Source organism: Dipodomys merriami, unplaced genomic scaffold (genome assembly GCF_024711535.1).
Source record: "Dipodomys merriami isolate MVZ:Mamm:240054 unplaced genomic scaffold, mDipMer1.0.p SCAF_322, whole genome shotgun sequence".
Lineage (NCBI taxonomy): Eukaryota > Metazoa > Chordata > Mammalia > Rodentia > Heteromyidae > Dipodomys > Dipodomys merriami.
Window position 1 is genome coordinate 1 of NW_027204738.1, and position 16875 is coordinate 16875.

The 16875-nt window shown below is 61.5% G+C and overlaps 2 protein-coding genes across 2 annotated transcripts; one reads left to right on the forward strand and one right to left on the reverse strand.

Annotated features, from left to right (window-relative positions):
- The first annotated feature begins 3618 nt into the window (after positions 1 to 3618).
- LOC138841549 (small ribosomal subunit protein eS21) lies at positions 3619 to 4962 on the forward strand. Its single transcript, XM_070042258.1, has 6 exons — positions 3619 to 3703; positions 4082 to 4144; positions 4220 to 4283; positions 4413 to 4484; positions 4758 to 4813; positions 4895 to 4962. Exons 2-6 carry the CDS (start codon positions 4095 to 4097, stop codon positions 4902 to 4904), a joined length of 252 nt encoding a protein of 83 aa, XP_069898359.1. The 5' UTR covers positions 3619 to 3703; positions 4082 to 4094; the 3' UTR covers positions 4905 to 4962.
- A 71-nt stretch (positions 4963 to 5033) lies between these two features.
- On the reverse strand, positions 5034 to 16845 carry LOC138841548 (CDK5 and ABL1 enzyme substrate 2). Its single transcript, XM_070042257.1, has 10 exons — positions 16466 to 16845; positions 10134 to 10205; positions 9715 to 9807; positions 9312 to 9389; positions 8607 to 8715; positions 8127 to 8292; positions 7763 to 7866; positions 7373 to 7479; positions 6843 to 7047; positions 5034 to 6750 (listed from the first exon to the last, which is right to left on the reverse strand). The coding sequence occupies exons 1-10, from the start codon at positions 16840 to 16842 to the stop codon at positions 6610 to 6612; spliced, it is 1452 nt and encodes a 483-aa protein (XP_069898358.1). The 5' UTR covers positions 16843 to 16845; the 3' UTR covers positions 5034 to 6609.
- Positions 16846 to 16875: the final 30 nt, after the last annotated feature.

Below are 16875 nucleotides of genomic sequence, written 5' to 3' on the forward strand. Positions count from 1 at the left end.
AAAGCCCTGGGTTTGATTCCTCAGCACCACATAAGCAGAAAAGGCTGGAAGTGGTGCTGTGGCTCAAGTGGTAGAACACTAGTCTTGAGCAAAAGAAGCTCAGGGACAGTGCTCAGGCCCTGAGTTCAAGGCCCACGACTGAAAGAATGAACGAAAGAAAGAAAAGAAAAGAAAAAAGAGGGAGGAGGGGCAAAGCCAGCCCGTGATCCTGTGATTCTGGCTGTTGAATCACACAGGGCTCCTGCAGGTGCAGGGGGGAGAGGAGGGGGAGGGGGAGAGGTGGAAGGTGTGAGCATGCTCTGGGGGATGCAGGGGCACTCCGCGACCCTGAGGAGGCCGCCCTGTGGAGGCCACTGCTGATCTGAGCCCCAGGCCGCCCTGTGGAGGCCACTGCTGATCTGAGCCCCAGGCCGCCCTGTGGAGGCCACTGCTGATCTGAGCCCCAGGCCGCCCTGTGGAGGCCACTGCTGATCTGAGCCCCAGGCCGCCCTGTGGAGGCCACTGCTGATCTGAGCCCCAGGCCGCCCTGTGGAGGCCACTGCTGATCTGAGCCCCAGGGCGGCCTGTGGAGGTCACTGCTGATCTGAGCCCCAGGGCGGCCTGTGGAGGCCACTGCTGATCTGAGCCCCAGGCCGCCCTGTGGAGGCCACTGCTGATCTGAGCCCCAGGGCGGCCTTGGGGTTCTGCCCAGGGAAAGGATCTTCACTCCCACCTGGCCTCGGTCTCCTTCGCACTCTGGGATCCATATAGAAGGCGCTGCAGCAACTACGGTGGCCGCAGGGGAGGGTGAAGGCGCTCAGCGGGCAAAGCAGGCCCCGAGTAGCTCTCGGATGCCCCCCAGCGCCCGCCCGGGGCAGTGCCGGGATCGGATGCCCCCCAGCGCCCGCCGGGGGCCGTGCCGGGAGGTGTGGAACATCCCTTGGGATGGGCCCAGCCTAGCTGCCACCTCCCCTGCCTGTCATCCCTGTTGATGACACCGTTTGGGGGCCTGGGGTTTTATTTTATTCTATTTTTGACCGTTGTGGGGCCTGAACTCTGGGCCTGGGCGCTGTCCCTCAGCTCTTCAGCTCAAGGCTAGCACTCTACCACTTTGAGCCACAGCACCACTTCCAGGTTTTTCTACTTATGTGGTGCTAAGGAATCAAACCCAGGGCCTCATGCATGCAAAGCAAGCACTCTACCACTGAGCCACCTTCCCAGCCCGGGCCTGGGGTTTTATGCCACAGGTTTTTCAGTGAGCTTACAGCTGCATTTTCACATAAACCTTAGAAAGTTTTCTGCAAAGCCTGTATGGATTTGGCCGGGATGGAATTACTCTGCAGACATGTAAAGAAACCCGTGATTTCCCCAACACACAAGGAGACATGCCACTCCACGTGCCAGGTTTTCCTGCATGTGCTCACCACAGTGCCACAGTTCACATGAATGCATACCCTACGTGCTTGTCGGACTTACCTCCCTCAAACGTTACCCTGGTAGTGCTATTGGAAATGGCATCGATTTCTAGGTTCAATTTCTTCATATATATGGTGTGTGTGTGTGTGTGTGTGTGTGTGTGTGTGTGTGTGTGTGTGTATGTGTGTGTGTGTATGTGTGTGTGTGTACCGGGGCTTGAACGCAGGGTGTTCTACTGCTTAAGCCACACTTCCACTTCTGACTTTTTGATGGCCAATTGGAGATAAGTCCCATGGACTTTTCCTGCCCAGCTGGCTTTGAACCAAGATCCTCAGATCTCAGCCTCCTGAGTAGCTAGGATTATAGGCGTGAGCCACTGGTGCTCAACTTCACTTATATTTTGGTAGTTAACTGGGGATAACGTCCTCACAGGCTTCTGCCTAGGCTGGCTTTGAACCCAATTCTCAGATCTCAGACTACTCAGTAGCTAGGATTACAGGGGTGAGCCACTGGTGCTTGGTTGTAATTTTCTCTTTATCACTGGTTTTGAGCAAGGGGCCTTGGTAGTTTTTTTCCCCCATCTTTTGTCTTGGGAGTTAGCAGAATTCCTTGGATTTAGGAGTCTTTTAAAACATTTATATCTAAGCAATTATACATGTTTACAGGATGCCCAGTTATATTTGATACACATATACATTTTGTAACATTTAGATCAGGGTAAACTATGTGGTTTTCTGGATTAACTCACACTTTGACACAGCCAGGCCAGCTGCAGATCCCCAACCGCAAACATAAACAAGTCATCTCTTACACCACTGGCATTTCTGGAAAGGCACACGCCGCCTCAGGGCCTGCAGGGACAGAACCACCTTCCCAAGGACAGTGGCTTCAGTGACCTCACTTCGGACGCTGCTGGAGTCTGGAGGAAGCATCAGCAGACACAGTCTTTTCCAGGCATGGGATGGGGGTGGGGTTAGGGAGACTTTTCTGTTTTTTGTCTTGGGGCTTGAACTCAGGGCCTGGGCCTGTCCCTGAGCTGCTTTAGCTCAGGCTGGTGCAATACCACTTAAGCCACAGTTCCACTACTCGCTTTTTCTGTTTACATGGTATTGAGGAATCAAACCCAGGGTTTCATGCATGCTAGGCAAGCACTCCACCAAGCCACCTTCCCAGCCCGTGGGGGTACTTTTTTCAATCTCAGCTCCTCCAGGACCCAGATGATAAATCCTCTCAGTCCTATGAAATGGAGGACAACTCAGGGGTGAGGGCTTCAGGTGCACTCAATTGGTGTCTTGTGTGCCTACTAAGTGCAGGGGCGATCTTGTGCGAAGGAAGGCAAGCTGGATCTAGAGAGCCCTCAGCAGTAGTGTGAGGTGGGCCAGGCCAAATGTGAGCGGGCAGCCCAGATTCCCATCAGGTGCTGATCAGGGTGGGGCTGACTCCAGAGACCGACTGCCCGGTACACCTCCAGCTAGTGAGTCTGGGGATTTTCGTGTCCTCTTCCGTGCGGGTCCTGGGCCTTGCGCTCCAGGCTGGCACTCCACCGCCTGAGCCACAGCTCACTTGCAGCTTTTCGGTGGTTGAGTGGAGACAGGAAGCTCGCGGACTTTCTGGCTGGGGCTGGCCCTGAACTGCAACCTCGCCAGGAGCGAGGGTAACAGGCGTGAGCCACCGGCGTCCGGCTTCTACGTTTTGCGGCGTGGAGGAGCTCTGTACGTGCGGTGTCTCCGAGGGCGGCCGGGGGACGGGCCCGGGGTCCTGCCCCGGGGTGCGCCGGGCTCAGCCCCCGCTCGGGCCCGGCCTTCCCCGACCCTGGCCTGCCAGAGCCCGCCCGCCAGCGCGCGCGAGGCCCCGGAGCTGGGCTCGGCCGCCCCGCCGCGGCCTCCGCTGCGCGAGTCCCTCCCTGCGTGCGGCGGGTCGGCGTGGGTCCGAGGCCTCGGCCGAGGTGGGGGAGCCGAGCGCGCGTGCGCCTCCCGCCCCGCGTGCGGACGCCCCCGCCAGGCCGCGGAGCCACCGCGCCTCCGGGATGCCACCGCGGAGGGCGGCCGCGCCCGCGGGGCCAGGGGGCGCGGGGTGCGGGGCCGGGGTGCGGGCGCGGGGCGGGCGGAGTCCGGCGCTCCACAAGGCGGAAGCGGAAGCAGAAGCAGAATCGCGTCTAGATGGGAACCGGAAAGGAGGCGTTGCTCAGGCTCGGCGCGGCCGCGTGACCCGGACACGATCGCCAAGGCCCCGCCCCGCCCGCCGATACCGCTGCCGGGGGACGCCGCACTTCCTTTCTGTGCTCGCGCTCGTCTCGGAAGCAGCTGAGGTCGGTCACGCTGCGCGGGCAGCGGGCGGAGGTCGGGGCGGCGGGGCGGCGGGGCGGGTCTGGCCCCGATGATTCCCCGGGGCCGAGCCGTGCGGGATCGCCCGGCCGGGGCCCGATGATTCCCCGGGGCCGGGCCGTGCGGGCATCGCCCGGCCGGGGCCCGATGATTTCCCCGGGGCCGGGCCGTGCAGGGATCGCCCGGCCGGGGCCCGATGATTCCCCGGGGCCGGGCCGTGCGGGGACGGCCGGGCCGGGGCCCGATGATTCCCCGGGGCCGGCCCATGCGGGATCGCCGGGCCGGGGCCTGGTGATGCCCGAGGCCCGCGCGCCCCGAGTGCGGCCGGGCTGAGCTCATGGCCGCGCGCGGTGATTTCGCAGGTGCGGCTTCGACATGCAGAACGACGCGGGCGAGTTCGTGGACCTGTACGTGCCGCGGAAGTGGTGAGTGCGTCCCCCCTCCCCCCGCTCCCCGCCCCTCTTACTCCCCTCCCCGCTCACGGCGCCTTCCTCCCTTAGCTCCGCCAGCAACCGCATCATCGGTGCGAAGGACCACGCGTCCATCCAGATTAACGTGGCCGAGGTGAGCTGGGGGACTCCGGCTTTGGCAAAGCCGGGCCTCCCGGGAGGAGCCTGGAGGGCCTGGAACTGTCGGGCCGGCCCAGGCCAGAGCCGGGGGCGCCTGAGTGAGTGGCTCCCCCACTTTCTGCAGGTCGACAAGGTCACAGGCAGATGTAACGGCCAGTTTAAAACCTATGCCATCTGTGGGGCCATTCGCAGGATGGTGAGTTCTCCGTGACAATTGCACCACCGTGTTTGGGCACTAGAATTTTCTGTGTGCCATCCCTTCCCCAGGCTGGAATGGAGGTAGATGGAGTCTTGCTGGCTGCCTGCCTCCTCTTGGGTGTCAGTCTCACACTCCTAGAGTGTCTGCTCCCAACCAGCTTCCCTCACTGGTGTAGTCGTAGAAATGTGAGCTGGCCAATCCTGTGGGATCCCCTGCCAGCCCCCAGGGAGCCCTGATGGGAATATTCAGGACTGTTCCTTCTTTTCAAAGGGGGAGTCAGATGACTCCATTCTCCGACTGGCCAAGGGTGATTGCATTGTCTCAAAGTAAGTGGGGTCCTTACATTGGGGCACAGTGGACCAGGACTTCCCCACAAACACCCTTTTAATTTTGTTTTTCTCTTGTAGGAACTTCTAAGCGTTGGAAATTTAGAGTGGAACATTTGTCATAAATAAACTGAGAAACTGTTGGGTTTCTTCTGTGTATGTGTGGGGTTCTGTGGGCCAGGAAAGGGGTGGTGCTTCATTGAAAGGAGACACACTGAAGTGTACTGCAAAACAAGGTTTTACTTTAAGAAACACGTCCATTTGAAAACAATCTGACAAAGGCTCAAGCATTTTGAGGTCCGATTTTTGCTCACACACAAACATCTACAACCATTGCTGGTACTGGGAAGGGCCACATCAGGTTTCAGTCATGGTTCTTGGTCTGTCTGGTGAATTGCAGATGCAGGCTGTCATTCCAAGTACTGGCTTTATTGTAGCAGCTCATGTGCTGCACAGCAGCAGTTCTTGGCTATCCTCTAAAAGGATAGGGAAGCAGGGTTTCAAACAGACCAGCTTGGCAAATGACTAAATGCTACCACATACACAAGCAAGTTATTACTGTGTACTAGCTATTTTCTCAATGCTAATGTCTGTCCTAAGGAGACTAAAGCAGAGCTTGGGAAGTCATCTTAATAGTGCCTGTAATGGGAGTGGCTTCTGGTGGCTGGACTGCTGCTTTTCACAGGGGAGGGCATGGAGTGGGCATGTGTATGGTTTGGGGGGACTGTCTTTGTGTTCCATTCTACTGAGGTGGTGAGGGCAGGCGCAGGCTTGTAGGGAGCAAGCTGTCTTGTGCCTCTGCCAAGTGCTGTGAGTGGCAGAGCCATCACCCCTGTCCAGGAGCACAAGTGTCTAAGCCTAGACAGCCTGCCTCAGTGGCTGGGCTGATCTGCAAGGGGAAACCTGTCGGCTTTTCAGTGCTCCTACAAGAGCATTGGTGAGCCTGGAGGAGCATGAGGATGGCCACTGCATGGCCAGGTTTGCCCAGATGGCCTCCGTATGCTGACTGCCCAGGGCTGCGGCACGAGCGAGCCTTGCTTGGTGGTCCTGAGGTCAGGCACACCTTCAACAGACCTCTAAACCAGGTTTTGTTTCCTTAGAGACCCAAAGAATCAAGTCCTGAATAATAAATAGGGTTTTTTTCTGTTACAATATTGCTTAGGGTAAGTCAAGAGCCAAGAGTCATTTTCCTGAAGTTCAATGTCACAAGTAAGCAGCTTTTTCTGGCAAGAGGCAGAGGGTGGGTCCTGGCACGAGCCCACAGCTGGGGCGATTCACAGTGACGTGAAGTTGGAACAGCCTGAGTGAGGAGAAGGATCAGAGCAGGAGTCTGCTCTTGGTGGTTTAGTCCACCAGGGCTGTCCGTGCTGATGGGGAGCCCTGGTTGGAGCTTGCTCAGATAGAGGCAGGGAATGGGGGACGCCGCATCTAGCTGGAATATCCAAGATGGATGCTGCCACAGTGGAACCTGGTGACCTCGGTGTTCATGTCTGGACACCAGGTCCATCCTGGTTCTGGTTAGTGAAGGCAAGGGGGCGCCCGGGATCCACTGCCACACAACAGAGACCAAAGTCCTGGTGCCAGGCTGGGCTCAGCTGAGCCCGTGTGTTCATGCCAGGAAAACTCTCAGAAGTGCTCTTGGGGGGCCGAGAGCTTTGGAATGAGGTGACACCCCTCTCCAGGAAAACTGAAGACAGCCGTGCAGCTGTGAAGGGCAGGTGTGAGTAGGCCTGGGAGACGGGTGTGTCAAGTGCAGACACCATTATCAAGGATGCTTTCCCGCGGAGGGGCCTGGGCTAGAACTGCTGGGAGAGGCGTCTGTAGTGAGGTAACACTTGGTTCTCGGGTAGGTAAAGGGCCAGTTCCAAAGCCACAAGGACTGTGAACTCAAACCCAATGAGATCTCGCCTGTTGAGTCGGAACCTCTCCTCCAGCTTCTGCAGGGAAGGAGAAAAGGGGCAGCTGGTTAGTCATCATGTCCGGCGCCCGCACCCGGGGTGCGCGTGCGGCAGGCTGCGCCCACACTCACGTCGATGAGCTGCTTCACTTCGCTCTTGCGGAGGTCGCTGCTTATCTTGGCTGCCAGCAGCACGCAGGCGCCGGCGCACAGCTTGCGGTTCTGCTTGTTAAGCTTGCCCTGCAGCACAAGCTTCTCGAAGTACACGTAGGCCATGGCCACGGTCACGGGCTCCAGGCTGCACTCCTCTGACAGGTTCCGCATTTCCCGCTTCAAACTGGGGGGTGAGAGGGGGAGCAGGGAAGCCGCGCCTGTGGGTCGGAGCTGCTGCACTAGAGAAACGGCACAGTCGCACTGTATGCCTTCGGGCTGTCAGAAAAGCCTGGACACAGGTGGTGGCTGTAGGCCAACCAGAGCAAAAATGGAAGACCCTATCTAAAAAGCAAACTGACTGCATGGCTCAGGTGGTAGAGCCTTTGTCTAGTGAGCTAGAGGCCTGGGGTTCAATCCCCAGCAGCCTAGGGGATAGCTGGACTCCAGGGTGAGGGGCAGGAGGCAGGGAGCAGGGAGCAGCCTGCGGCTCCTGTCTTGCTCGTCCTTACCTCCTGATCTTGCTCAGCGTCAGCTTGATGTGAGGGAACTTCTCCTTGAAGGTCTCATTCATGTCCTTCTTGAGGTCTGCAGGCTTCACGTACTCGATCACTGTGGTCTGAAGGGAAGGACCAGGAAGCAGGGAGGGGCTGGTGTCAGAGGCAGACCCTCAGCCTGGGACCGGGGGCAAATGTGAGGCTTCAGAGAGGCCCCGGATCTCTGAGCCCATCTCTGTCCTTGGTGGGGAGGCTAGGCTACAAGGCGCGGAGGGCCCCAGGCAAGTGCCCGGCTGGCTCTGCCCTGCAGCTGCTGGGGTGGGTGGGGACAGGCCTGGCTGGGCACCCTGACGCGGGCAGCCGCACGGTGGGGAGTGGGCCTGCAGTCCGGCAGAGGCCACGCACCATGTGGGAGGCGAAGATGAGCACCCTCTTGTGCTTCCCGCAGGGCCACTGCGGGTCATCCAGGAGGTCGGGGTTGTACTCCAGCACGTCTCCGCCGTCGCCCCCTGCAAGCACAAGCAGTCCCTGACCAGCAGAGCCTCGCTGGGGCTGCTGCGGCCCTGAGGGAGGAGCGAAGGCAGCACAGCACAGTGCCTGGGGCCCCGTGTCCTCCAGCTGGGTGGACAGAGAAGCATGCTGCCCGCCCCCCCGGCAGCAGCCTGGTCTGCTGTCCACAGCTTTTGTAAGCTCAGCTGCACTGAAGGAGCTGAGCGGGATGTGCTGACGCGGGCCTTTGCCTCGGGGTCCCGGGAAGGTATGGGATTACCTAGTTCGGTGCTGGCTGGTGCTGGCGGGGCGGGGGCAGGCTTGTGTCTCGCCCCTGGAGGAGCGCGGGGAATGCTGGGCCGAGGCTGTGGCGGCAGGCTGTGGCTGTCACTCTTGTGTGTGACCAGGGCGTTGGTAGGGTACAGGAACTTTGCATAAGACACAACCTGGAAAAGCAACCACACTAGCACTAGGTGCTATTTCCCATGGCAGAAGGTCCCAGCAGGCTCCACTTCCCTGGGACCTGCAGAAGGGCCCAGAAAGTGGCACATGCGTGGAGGCCGTGCTGCACGCTCTGGGGAAGTGGGGAGTGCCCACCCCCATCGGGGTCTGCCCCCCGGCAGGCCCAGGTAGGGCCTGAGGCACCGAGGACATGGGGTGAGATGGGCCTGGGCAGCTGGGGTGAGCGGCAGGCGTTGCTGCCCTTCAGTGGATGTGAACGCTGCTTCTCAGCTCGCCACCGGCCACCACCGCCTCTTGCCTTGCCATCGGCTCCCAGCTCAACGCCTTCCAACTCAAAGACCATCTCGGAAGAAACGGAAACACCGCCGGATGGATGCCTCTGCTTCTGGCTGTCCACCCTCAGGTCACTGCAATGCACGGGAGGGGGAGGGGCTACAGCTGCTCTGTCCAGGCCGGAGGGGCCAGGTCCCCGCGGAGCCCTCGCTCTGGCACCTCAGCCTGACTGCCCGCCCTACCGAAGCACACGTGCGCGCGCGTGGTCCATTGGGAAGAAAAGTGGGCGTCACAGACCCTGTCTGCCAAATACCAGGCGGCCAACAGCTCTGGGACATCTGTCAGCACCTACCTGCACTTCTGCCCAAATTTGCTTCTTGGTGTCTAACTCTTCACCAGTGGCCACACCCAGCGGTGGGGCTGGGACCTGAGAGCCAGCTGTGTCATGCCCTGGGCACGCTTCCCCACGCAGACTACTGTGAGGCCTTCCGCTGTCCCACCCCCTCAGCCAGTGTTTCCTTCTCTGAATTATCCTCAAGCCACAGTGCAGGACTGGCCACGAGGGCTGACAGCTGTGTGTTCAGAGGGAAACCGAGACACGGCGGCCTTACCCGACTCCCGGCCCCAGAGGGCGGGGCTGCAACGGGCGGCCCCCGCCATGGCAGCAGCTGGCGTGATGCCCCACCCCACCTTTTGCTACTGCGGGGTGCGTGCCCACGTGAGCACGTACCTGACCCGGAGGCCCTCTCCATAGGGCAGCACGGAGAAGGCGGCACACAGGGAGCGCTTGGCACAGATGAGCACGATCCTGTGGGTGGCGAGGGGCAGGTGGGCAGGAATTCTGTCCTGCGTGGATGCGGGCCCCACCAGCGATGCCCGGCCCTCAGTGACTCCTGGCAGGTCGCCCAGCCCCAGAGAATATGGGCCTGTGGGCCTCACGTGCAAATAGGCAGCCTAGGACCGGGAGGCCAGGCACTGGGGATCCCAGAAAGGGTGGGGCCTACCCCCCCCCGGCACAGGACCCCTGGGACAGGGTGGGCCGTGGCTATGGGGGCTGGGGCCCCAGGGGCTGACTTGAGGGACCCAAAGGCCTGGACAGCCAGCACAGCCCAGGCCGGGCTGCGTGCCGTTACCTGCTGTTCCTTGTGTCATACTGCCTCATGTTTTTGATGAAGTGTGTTTTCTTCAGGCCTTTGTGTCTTGGTGACCCAGATGCGTGTTTGGTTCTGCAAGGTAAAAAAGCAGGGAGTGGGCTGGGAAGGTGGCTCAGTGGTAGAGCGCTTGCCTTGCATGCCTGAGGCCCTGGGTTCGATTCCTCAGCACCACATAAACAAAAAAAAAAGCCGGAAGTGGTGCTGTGGCTCAAGTGGTAGAGTGCTAACCTTGAGCTGAAGAGCTGAGGGACAGTGCCCAGACCCAGAGTTCAGGCACCACGACCCAAAAAGAAAAGAAAAAAAACAGGTAGTGCTGGGCCTGCGGGGGTGGGGGGGCAGGGGGGGAGAGGGGAGAGGGGGAAGGGGAAGCGGGGCGGGCAGGGGGCAGGGGCACATACCTCTGTATTGAGGCGCAGCCCACTGCATCTTCCAGAAATTCCAGGGAGCAGCGCTGGGAGGTGACCCGCCTCCTGTGGGAAGAGCTGTTTCTCAGGACAGACGGCCACTGTGGCAGGGACTGCCCACACCACCGAGTTCCGGGGATAGAGCTGCCGCCGCCCAGGTCAGAGCTGCGGAAGGCAGCCCCGGTTCCACGGCCCAGCCTGCCCCATGCGGAGGGGGCCCAGTGCTACACAGGCCAGGGAAGCCAGGAGCCTCTGCTGTCTGCCCCGAACTCCGACCACTGGGCGTCTGAGCCAGAGCCCTGCCAGGACAGGCGAGAGCTGTGCTGAGCTCACCACGCTGGTGGACAGTGTGGCTCCGGCCACGGCCGAGCCCTGGGCTGCGCCTGGGCTTGGGATGGCTGCTCAGCTCTGTTCTCCCTCTATTAGACACGAAAAAGCTACAAGGTTCAGAGCAGCAACCCTGTAAAGGTCACTTCTGCCATCACCCTGGCTTCCACCCAGAGGTGGATTCGTGCCCGTGTGGCATGAGTCACGGGACATGCAGGATGCCACCGGAGGTTTGCGCTCGAGGGGCGGATGCCGTCCACCGGCTTCCGCCGACATCGGCGCCTCCCACGGTTTGTGGCATCCCTGACCTCGGCAGAGGCTGTGTGAGCACCATGCGCCCAACACCCTCGTTCATCTGCACTGACTACTCGGCAGGGTACTAGGCATGGCCCACTGGCAGCGAAGACCCCCATGCACAACCCAGCCACACACAGACAAGCACCTGCTTCTCAGTCTCTGGCATCCCTGGCATTTTCTGCAGCAGAACTGAACTCACTCTTCACTGAGTGATGCTGCAGGAGGAAGCGGCCCAGGGCCTGGTGCACAGGACCACGCCAGGGCCACCCTTCCTGAAGCAGGGCTCAGGCTGGACAGACGGCTCTATGGCAGACCACATTAGACATGCACCTCAGTCTGAGACTGGCAAGCTTTGTTTTTTTCCTTGTCCCAGGAGCCAAGACACGCACAGTGTCCCTCAGAGTTCCCACAATGCCGGGGAAGAGAACAAATACTGCGACCCTGCCTGCGGATGCCCGTGGTGACGCTGACGGGGTAGGGTGGGGGTGGGAGGGCGTGAACAGCGTTGTACCCATGGCGTGGCCGGTGGTGATGGTGGTCGCAGAGGTGCCAGGCACGTGGCTCTCTCTGCTCCATGCTCCTCCCATCCAGGGAGGCATGGAGCCCGATGGGAGCCGCCCGGGGACCCGGGAGGCCGGCCACAGGTACGTGGAGTCACAGCGATGAGCCACAGAGCTTCTGGGAACTTGGCGAGCAGAGCCCCAGGCCGCGGCTCCCTGCAGAAGTTCCAGAAGGGAATGCCAATGCAGACGCAAGAGCCTTCCGCCAGGGTCCAGTGGTTCTCACTGTTGACCCAGGCAGCACTGGGGACAGCTTTGCAGGCTCCCTGTCACGTGGGCGGGCCCTGTGGCCAGCGAGAGGCCACGCCTTTCTTTCCAGAGGCTATCTATGGGGAGCGGTTTTTTGGTGGTACTGGGCCCCAGTGCCACACGGCACCCCAGCTGGGCCGCTAGCCATTCTGTGTTGGTTACTTTAGAGACAGGGCCTCATTTGTGTGCTCCCATGTTGCTGGGGACGAGGGCCACACCACTGCGCCCAGCCGCTGAGTCTGTAAGCCTCCATGCCCTGCTGGCCTCAAGCGGCGGTCCTCCGATCTCTGTCTCCCAAGTAGCTTGGGTTATAGGCCTGCACCGCTGTGCTGGCCCTTGGAGATCTTTTTACATTGTGACACAGGTACTTTGCTCCAATGTGCACATGACTCAACCCAACTCCAGGTCCACTGATCTGCAAGCCTTCCAGATAGCCCTGGAAACTTCCCTCCCTCCTCGACAGTGTGCAGGGATCCATGTGGAACCCAGGCAGCCACCAGGGCCCAAGCTCCCACCAAGCATGAAGTGCCCATCCTTGAGGGCAGGGAAAGAAATACACAAAAAGCGGCAGTGCAGAGCGCGGCCATGCCCTGGACCCCGCCACTGTCTTATGCACTCAAGCCTCAGCCCTTGGCCAGAAACTTCTAGATGAAGGAGCCCCTTGGCCTTCCGTGTGGGCACCCACAGATTTGAGTACACCCTTAATCCTTGCTGGGGTTCTGGGCATGCGCTGAACAGTGTCCCCTGCAGATTCAACAGGTTGAAGTCAAACACCAGAAGGGTCTCAGAGAGGGATGAGGTAGAATGAGGCCAGTGGGCTGGGGCCTGACAGGCGGCTGGTGTCCTTCATAGGCGATTAAGACACAGGCACACATAAAGGGCCAGGCGTACGAGGGCAGGGAGGGGAGGAAGTCCACACACCTACAAGGTGGCTCGGCCTCTGAGCAGAAGTGAGTGTCTGGCCAGACGGCCAGGCCTGAGCTTTCTTCTGGCAGCTGACCTTCCTGACCTGGGGGCTCGCGGGAAGCCCCAATGCCAGATGGAGACGAGGGACTGGGGTCCACCAGCGAGGTGACTGGGGGCTGGCCTTTTGCATGGTGTTACAGCCCCACGGACCCGCTGGACACAACAGGCAGATCAAGGGACCAACATGCAGACAGTGACGATACAGCGGCACCGAGCCGGGCAGTGCCTTGCACTGCAGCTTCTGAGCTGCGTGAGCTGGGCAGGCTCCTTGAGCCCCCGAGCCCATCTGTGCGGTAAGGAGAGCAGGGCAGGCTGCTGCGTGGGAAGCGGGCCACAGGCAGCCCCGCTGTCCTGAAATGGGCTTTCCGTCTGTCAGCAAGAACCATGCCACTCACCGTGAGCCAAGTCAGGCGTCCTGGGGAAGGCCCCCCGGGAGGAGCACTTTTGGGAGCTGTAGCTGCTGGGCCAGGCCAGTACTTCCTCCGGGCAGCGCCCAGGGAAAGCCCTCTCAGCCCATCCCCGCCACTCGTCGAGGGCCCCTGGCGGCCTCAGGAGCGGGGGTGGGGGACAGGCAGACAAGCCCCCATGCCAACACTCCTCACACACCAACCTGGCCGTGGCAGAGGCTGGAGTCTGTGTTCTCAGGCCCCTCCCCAGGGCAGCCTGGCTCTCCAGGGGCATTCCCTCAATTACCCGGCGATGCCCCTGGCTCCCGCACACCTGGGGCCTCATTTGCAGGTGCAGAGGCAGCCTGCGGGCGCTGGGAGCGGAGGCTCGCTCCTATTTTCTCCTCACTCTAGGGACGGTGTGCTCTTCTCAGCAGCTCATAAAATCCATTCCCAGATGGTCCACACATCTTTTCCTTCAGTGACTTTTTCACTCCTTCCTTGTGAGCCCTTTCTTTACAAACTATCCCACAAGCTACCAGGTAGGCACTAGTCAGTTTATAGAGGGAGAAACTGAGGCACAGAGTCATCCAGCAACCTGCCTGGGGTCACCCAGCTGGTAAGAGGGGAACAGAAGCCAGTGCACATTGCCTGCCTGGCACTCGGAAGACAGGCCAAAAGGGCCAACCACAGCCTTGTCCAGCAGACTGGACAGGATCGGTGGGACCTGAACTCTGGGAACAGCACACCTGCCCTGGGGGAATGGCGGGGAGGGGAGGGGGAAACCCAGGAGCAGGAGATGGCCACAGGGGGTGCCTGTGTCACTCCACGGGCCACGTTCGAGTTCCACGCACCTCACCAGAATATGCCCCAAACAAGCAAACGGACTCCAAAGCCTCCCAGCACAGACGGCTGGGCAATCCTGGCCTGGTGTCCCTCCGTGGCCCTTGCTGCGCCAGCGCCTCCCTGACCGGCCACCGACGGGGCCTCCACCTCAGCCATTCTGGTGGCGGCTTCCTCACTTGGTCCCTAGAGGGCCAGCAGAGGCTGGGGCAGTCATCTCTCATAAGCTGAGGACTACAAAGGGTGACCACCCTGCCGTGCAGGCGAAGGTTGGCGTCACCTGCCGGCAGCCATAGAAGGGCGCTGTTGAACCACCTGTGATAAAGGACAGGGGCTTTCAGCAAGCCCCTGGCTCATCCCACAGGCCAGCCCCGAGGGCAGGTGGGCATCCTGGGCCGGGTAAGCGCAGACAGGACTTGTGTCCCACTGGCACTGCTCCATGTCCAGCCTGAGCAGCCTGCCTGGCCCACCGTGGATCCTCAGGGCACATGCGCCCAGAGAATGGCCCCTCCAGGGTTCCGTCAGTCTCAAGCGAAGGCAGCCCGCGCCGGCACTGCCAGCAGAGGCCTGTGGGGCGAGCTGCTTCACAGGGTGGAAGGACACAGGGGCCCGCCCGGCCAAGCCTCTGAGCTGCCGCTGAGAAACGCCCTGCGGCCCTACGGTCCAGCCTTAGCCCACCCCTTAGCTGTTTTCAGATAAAGGGCAACAAAGCCCAAACTGCATTCTAGAGGGATTTTTTTTTTTTTTTTGGTCGGTTGTGGGGCTTGAACTCTGGGCCTGAGCGCTGTCCCTCAGCTCTTCAGCTCAAGGCAAGTGCTCTACCACTGGAGCTACAGCGCCACGTCCAACAGCATTCTAAACAGAGTGCTAGCGCAAGGCCGCACCTTGCTTAACCTGGAAGGTGCTGGATGCCAGCCAACAAGCTCTGGCTGACTCTGGACGTTGCTCTAGACGGGGCAGCACCGAGAGGACTCCTGCGCCTCAAGGCTGCACCTGGGCTCTGCTTGGGGCCCATCTGACTGCCCTGAGTTGTGGGGTCACCTTTCCCCCTGCACTCAGCCATGGGGTCACCTTTCCTCCTTTACTCACACACTGGCACTAATAAGTACGAGGTGTCACCACCTTTGCGGTGCTTTGACACCACAGTCTCTAGACTCACCTGAGCTTTGTGGGCCAAAGCCAGAGTGCAGTGAGTCAGCTGCCAGGCTGGGTGCCTGACCATCTGCTCCACGCCTGGCCAGAGGTCCAGAAAGCAGTGTGCTCTGGGGCGTTAGGCAATCACAGTGTCAATTCTCCTGTGACGCAAGGCGGGTTCCCATCTCCCCCTCCGGCTAATGAACAGTGGGCCCCAGGATGGACGAGTGCTGTTGAGGGTCTTACTGAACCTCTAGCATCACCTGACCTCAGAAAGCACTCTGCATGAGCCCATCCATTCCTCCAGAGGAGACTGAGGCTTGGAAGGCCTTTCCAGTCTAAGATCACAGAGCTACTGAACAGTGGGGCTGGGAATGGGGCTAGAGCTCGCTCAGATCAGTACCCAGACATACACTTTGGAACTTGAGTTCTCTTCCTCTCCTAAAATCCATGATCCTGGGATTCTGGAGGCTGGAGTGTGGGGTTGGGGGTGTGGGATGGGGTGGGGATGCTGGTCCTTTTCTTCAGGGCCTGTGCCCATCAAGGAAGGGCAACAGGGCAGTGACCAACAGCAGAGCCCAAGGAGGGATGACTTCCTCATGGGCAGGTGTGTGTGTGTGGGGGGGGCATCCACACCAGCAGGAGCGGAAGGCAGGCCAAGGGGATCAGAAAGGCCAAAGCCCCCCACAGGGAAACAGCAGCACACAAGCAGGCACACACCCTCCTCATACATGTGAGGCCAGCTCCCACAGTAACGCTGTCACCCTGGGTAAGTGGATCCCTTGACCCCAGGCGGCTCTTAATGCCCCTCAGGGAAGTGGGGGAGTCTCATGGAAAGGCGTAGGGCCGGCAGGACCCCCTGTGGCCGGGTGCCAGAGAGGTCAGGCTGGTGACCTCAGCCATTTCAGACCCATCCCCTGGTCACTCAGAAACAGGCAGGATCTGAGGTCAGGATCTCAGATGACAGGGCTCCATGCTGGGCTCAACCTCCGGGCTCCCTGAAACCCCACAGCTACCTCTCCGAGCGGGCCAGCAATGACCTCCAGGCACAGGGAGCCACGAGCCCCACCCAGGTGTGCACCCATCCCTCCCGGGCCTGAGCAGATCCCCCGCTGGAGGTGAGCAGCGGAGGGCGTGGGGCAGGGAGTGGGGCGGGCCGGTGGGCTGGGGCTCCCTGGAAGGACACAGGGCGCCGGCTGCCAGCGCCACTGGGCAGGGGATGGAGCTCAGGGCTGGGGGCTGCCCTGGGCCAGGCGGGGGGCCAGGACCAGAGCCGGGGTTCAGCAAGCCTGTAACCGGAGGGCAGAGGGACGCGGGTCCGGGTCCAGAGCACCCATGGGGGGGGGGGGGGCATCCGGAGCCAGCAGGGCCCTGGCTTGGCGTCAAAAACAGGTCCCGGACGCCGGACTCGCGCCTGGGCGGAGCGGGGTCGCGGCCACCCCGAGCCTCGCCTCTGCTTCCTGGACCCGCCGTCCCGCATCGCCAGCCCAGGCCTGCCGGGCCCCGCACCGGGCTGAAGGGCCTGCGGCGGCCGGGCCGCCCGCGCCTCCCGCCGACCACTCACCTCTGGCGCTGCCCCTCCGGGCCGAGGCTGGCGGGCGCCGTCGTGGGGCTGAGCAGGCCCTGGGGCGCGGGCCTGGCGGGCAGCCCCGGGAGGCCGGCGGGGGGCGCGGGCGGCGGGGCGGGCGGCTCGCGGGCCTCGGCGGGCGGCGGCGGCGGCGGGGGCGGCGGCGGCGGCGGCGGCGGGGGCTTCTCGCCTCGGAGGCCCAGGCTCGGGGGCCGCCCGTCCAGGGAGATGTTATTGAGGAAGAAGAGCGCGGCCTGGCGGCGCCGCGAGTCCCCGCGCCTCCGCGGCGCGGGCGGCGGGTGGCGGGCGGCGGGCGCGGGCCTGGCGGGGCCGGGGGCCGGGCCCGGAGCTCCTCCCGCCGCGGCCGCGGCCATGCTCGAGTGCGCCGCCGCGCCGCGCCGCCTCGC

Bases quoted from the DNA above. Each gene is read 5' to 3' on its own strand.
- LOC138841549 (XM_070042258.1), top strand. From the start codon at position 4,095: ATGCAGAACGACGCGGGCGAGTTCGTGGACCTGTACGTGCCGCGGAAG. The intron at 4,284-4,412 runs GTGAGCTGGGGG...CACTTTCTGCAG, and splicing joins TCCAGATTAACGTGGCCGAG to GTCGACAAGGTCACAGGCAG. The intron at 4,485-4,757 runs GTGAGTTCTCCG...TTCTTTTCAAAG, and splicing joins GTGGGGCCATTCGCAGGATG to GGGGAGTCAGATGACTCCAT.
- LOC138841548 (XM_070042257.1), bottom strand. From the start codon at position 16,842: ATGGCCGCGGCCGCGGCGGGAGGAGCTCCGGGCCCGGCCCCCGGCCCC. The intron at 9,390-9,714 runs GTAACGGCACGC...CGCCACCCACAG, and splicing joins TATGACACAAGGAACAGCAG to GATCGTGCTCATCTGTGCCA. The intron at 7,867-8,126 runs GTAATCCCATAC...TTGTGCTTGCAG, and splicing joins ACCAGCCAGCACCGAACTAG to GGGGCGACGGCGGAGACGTG.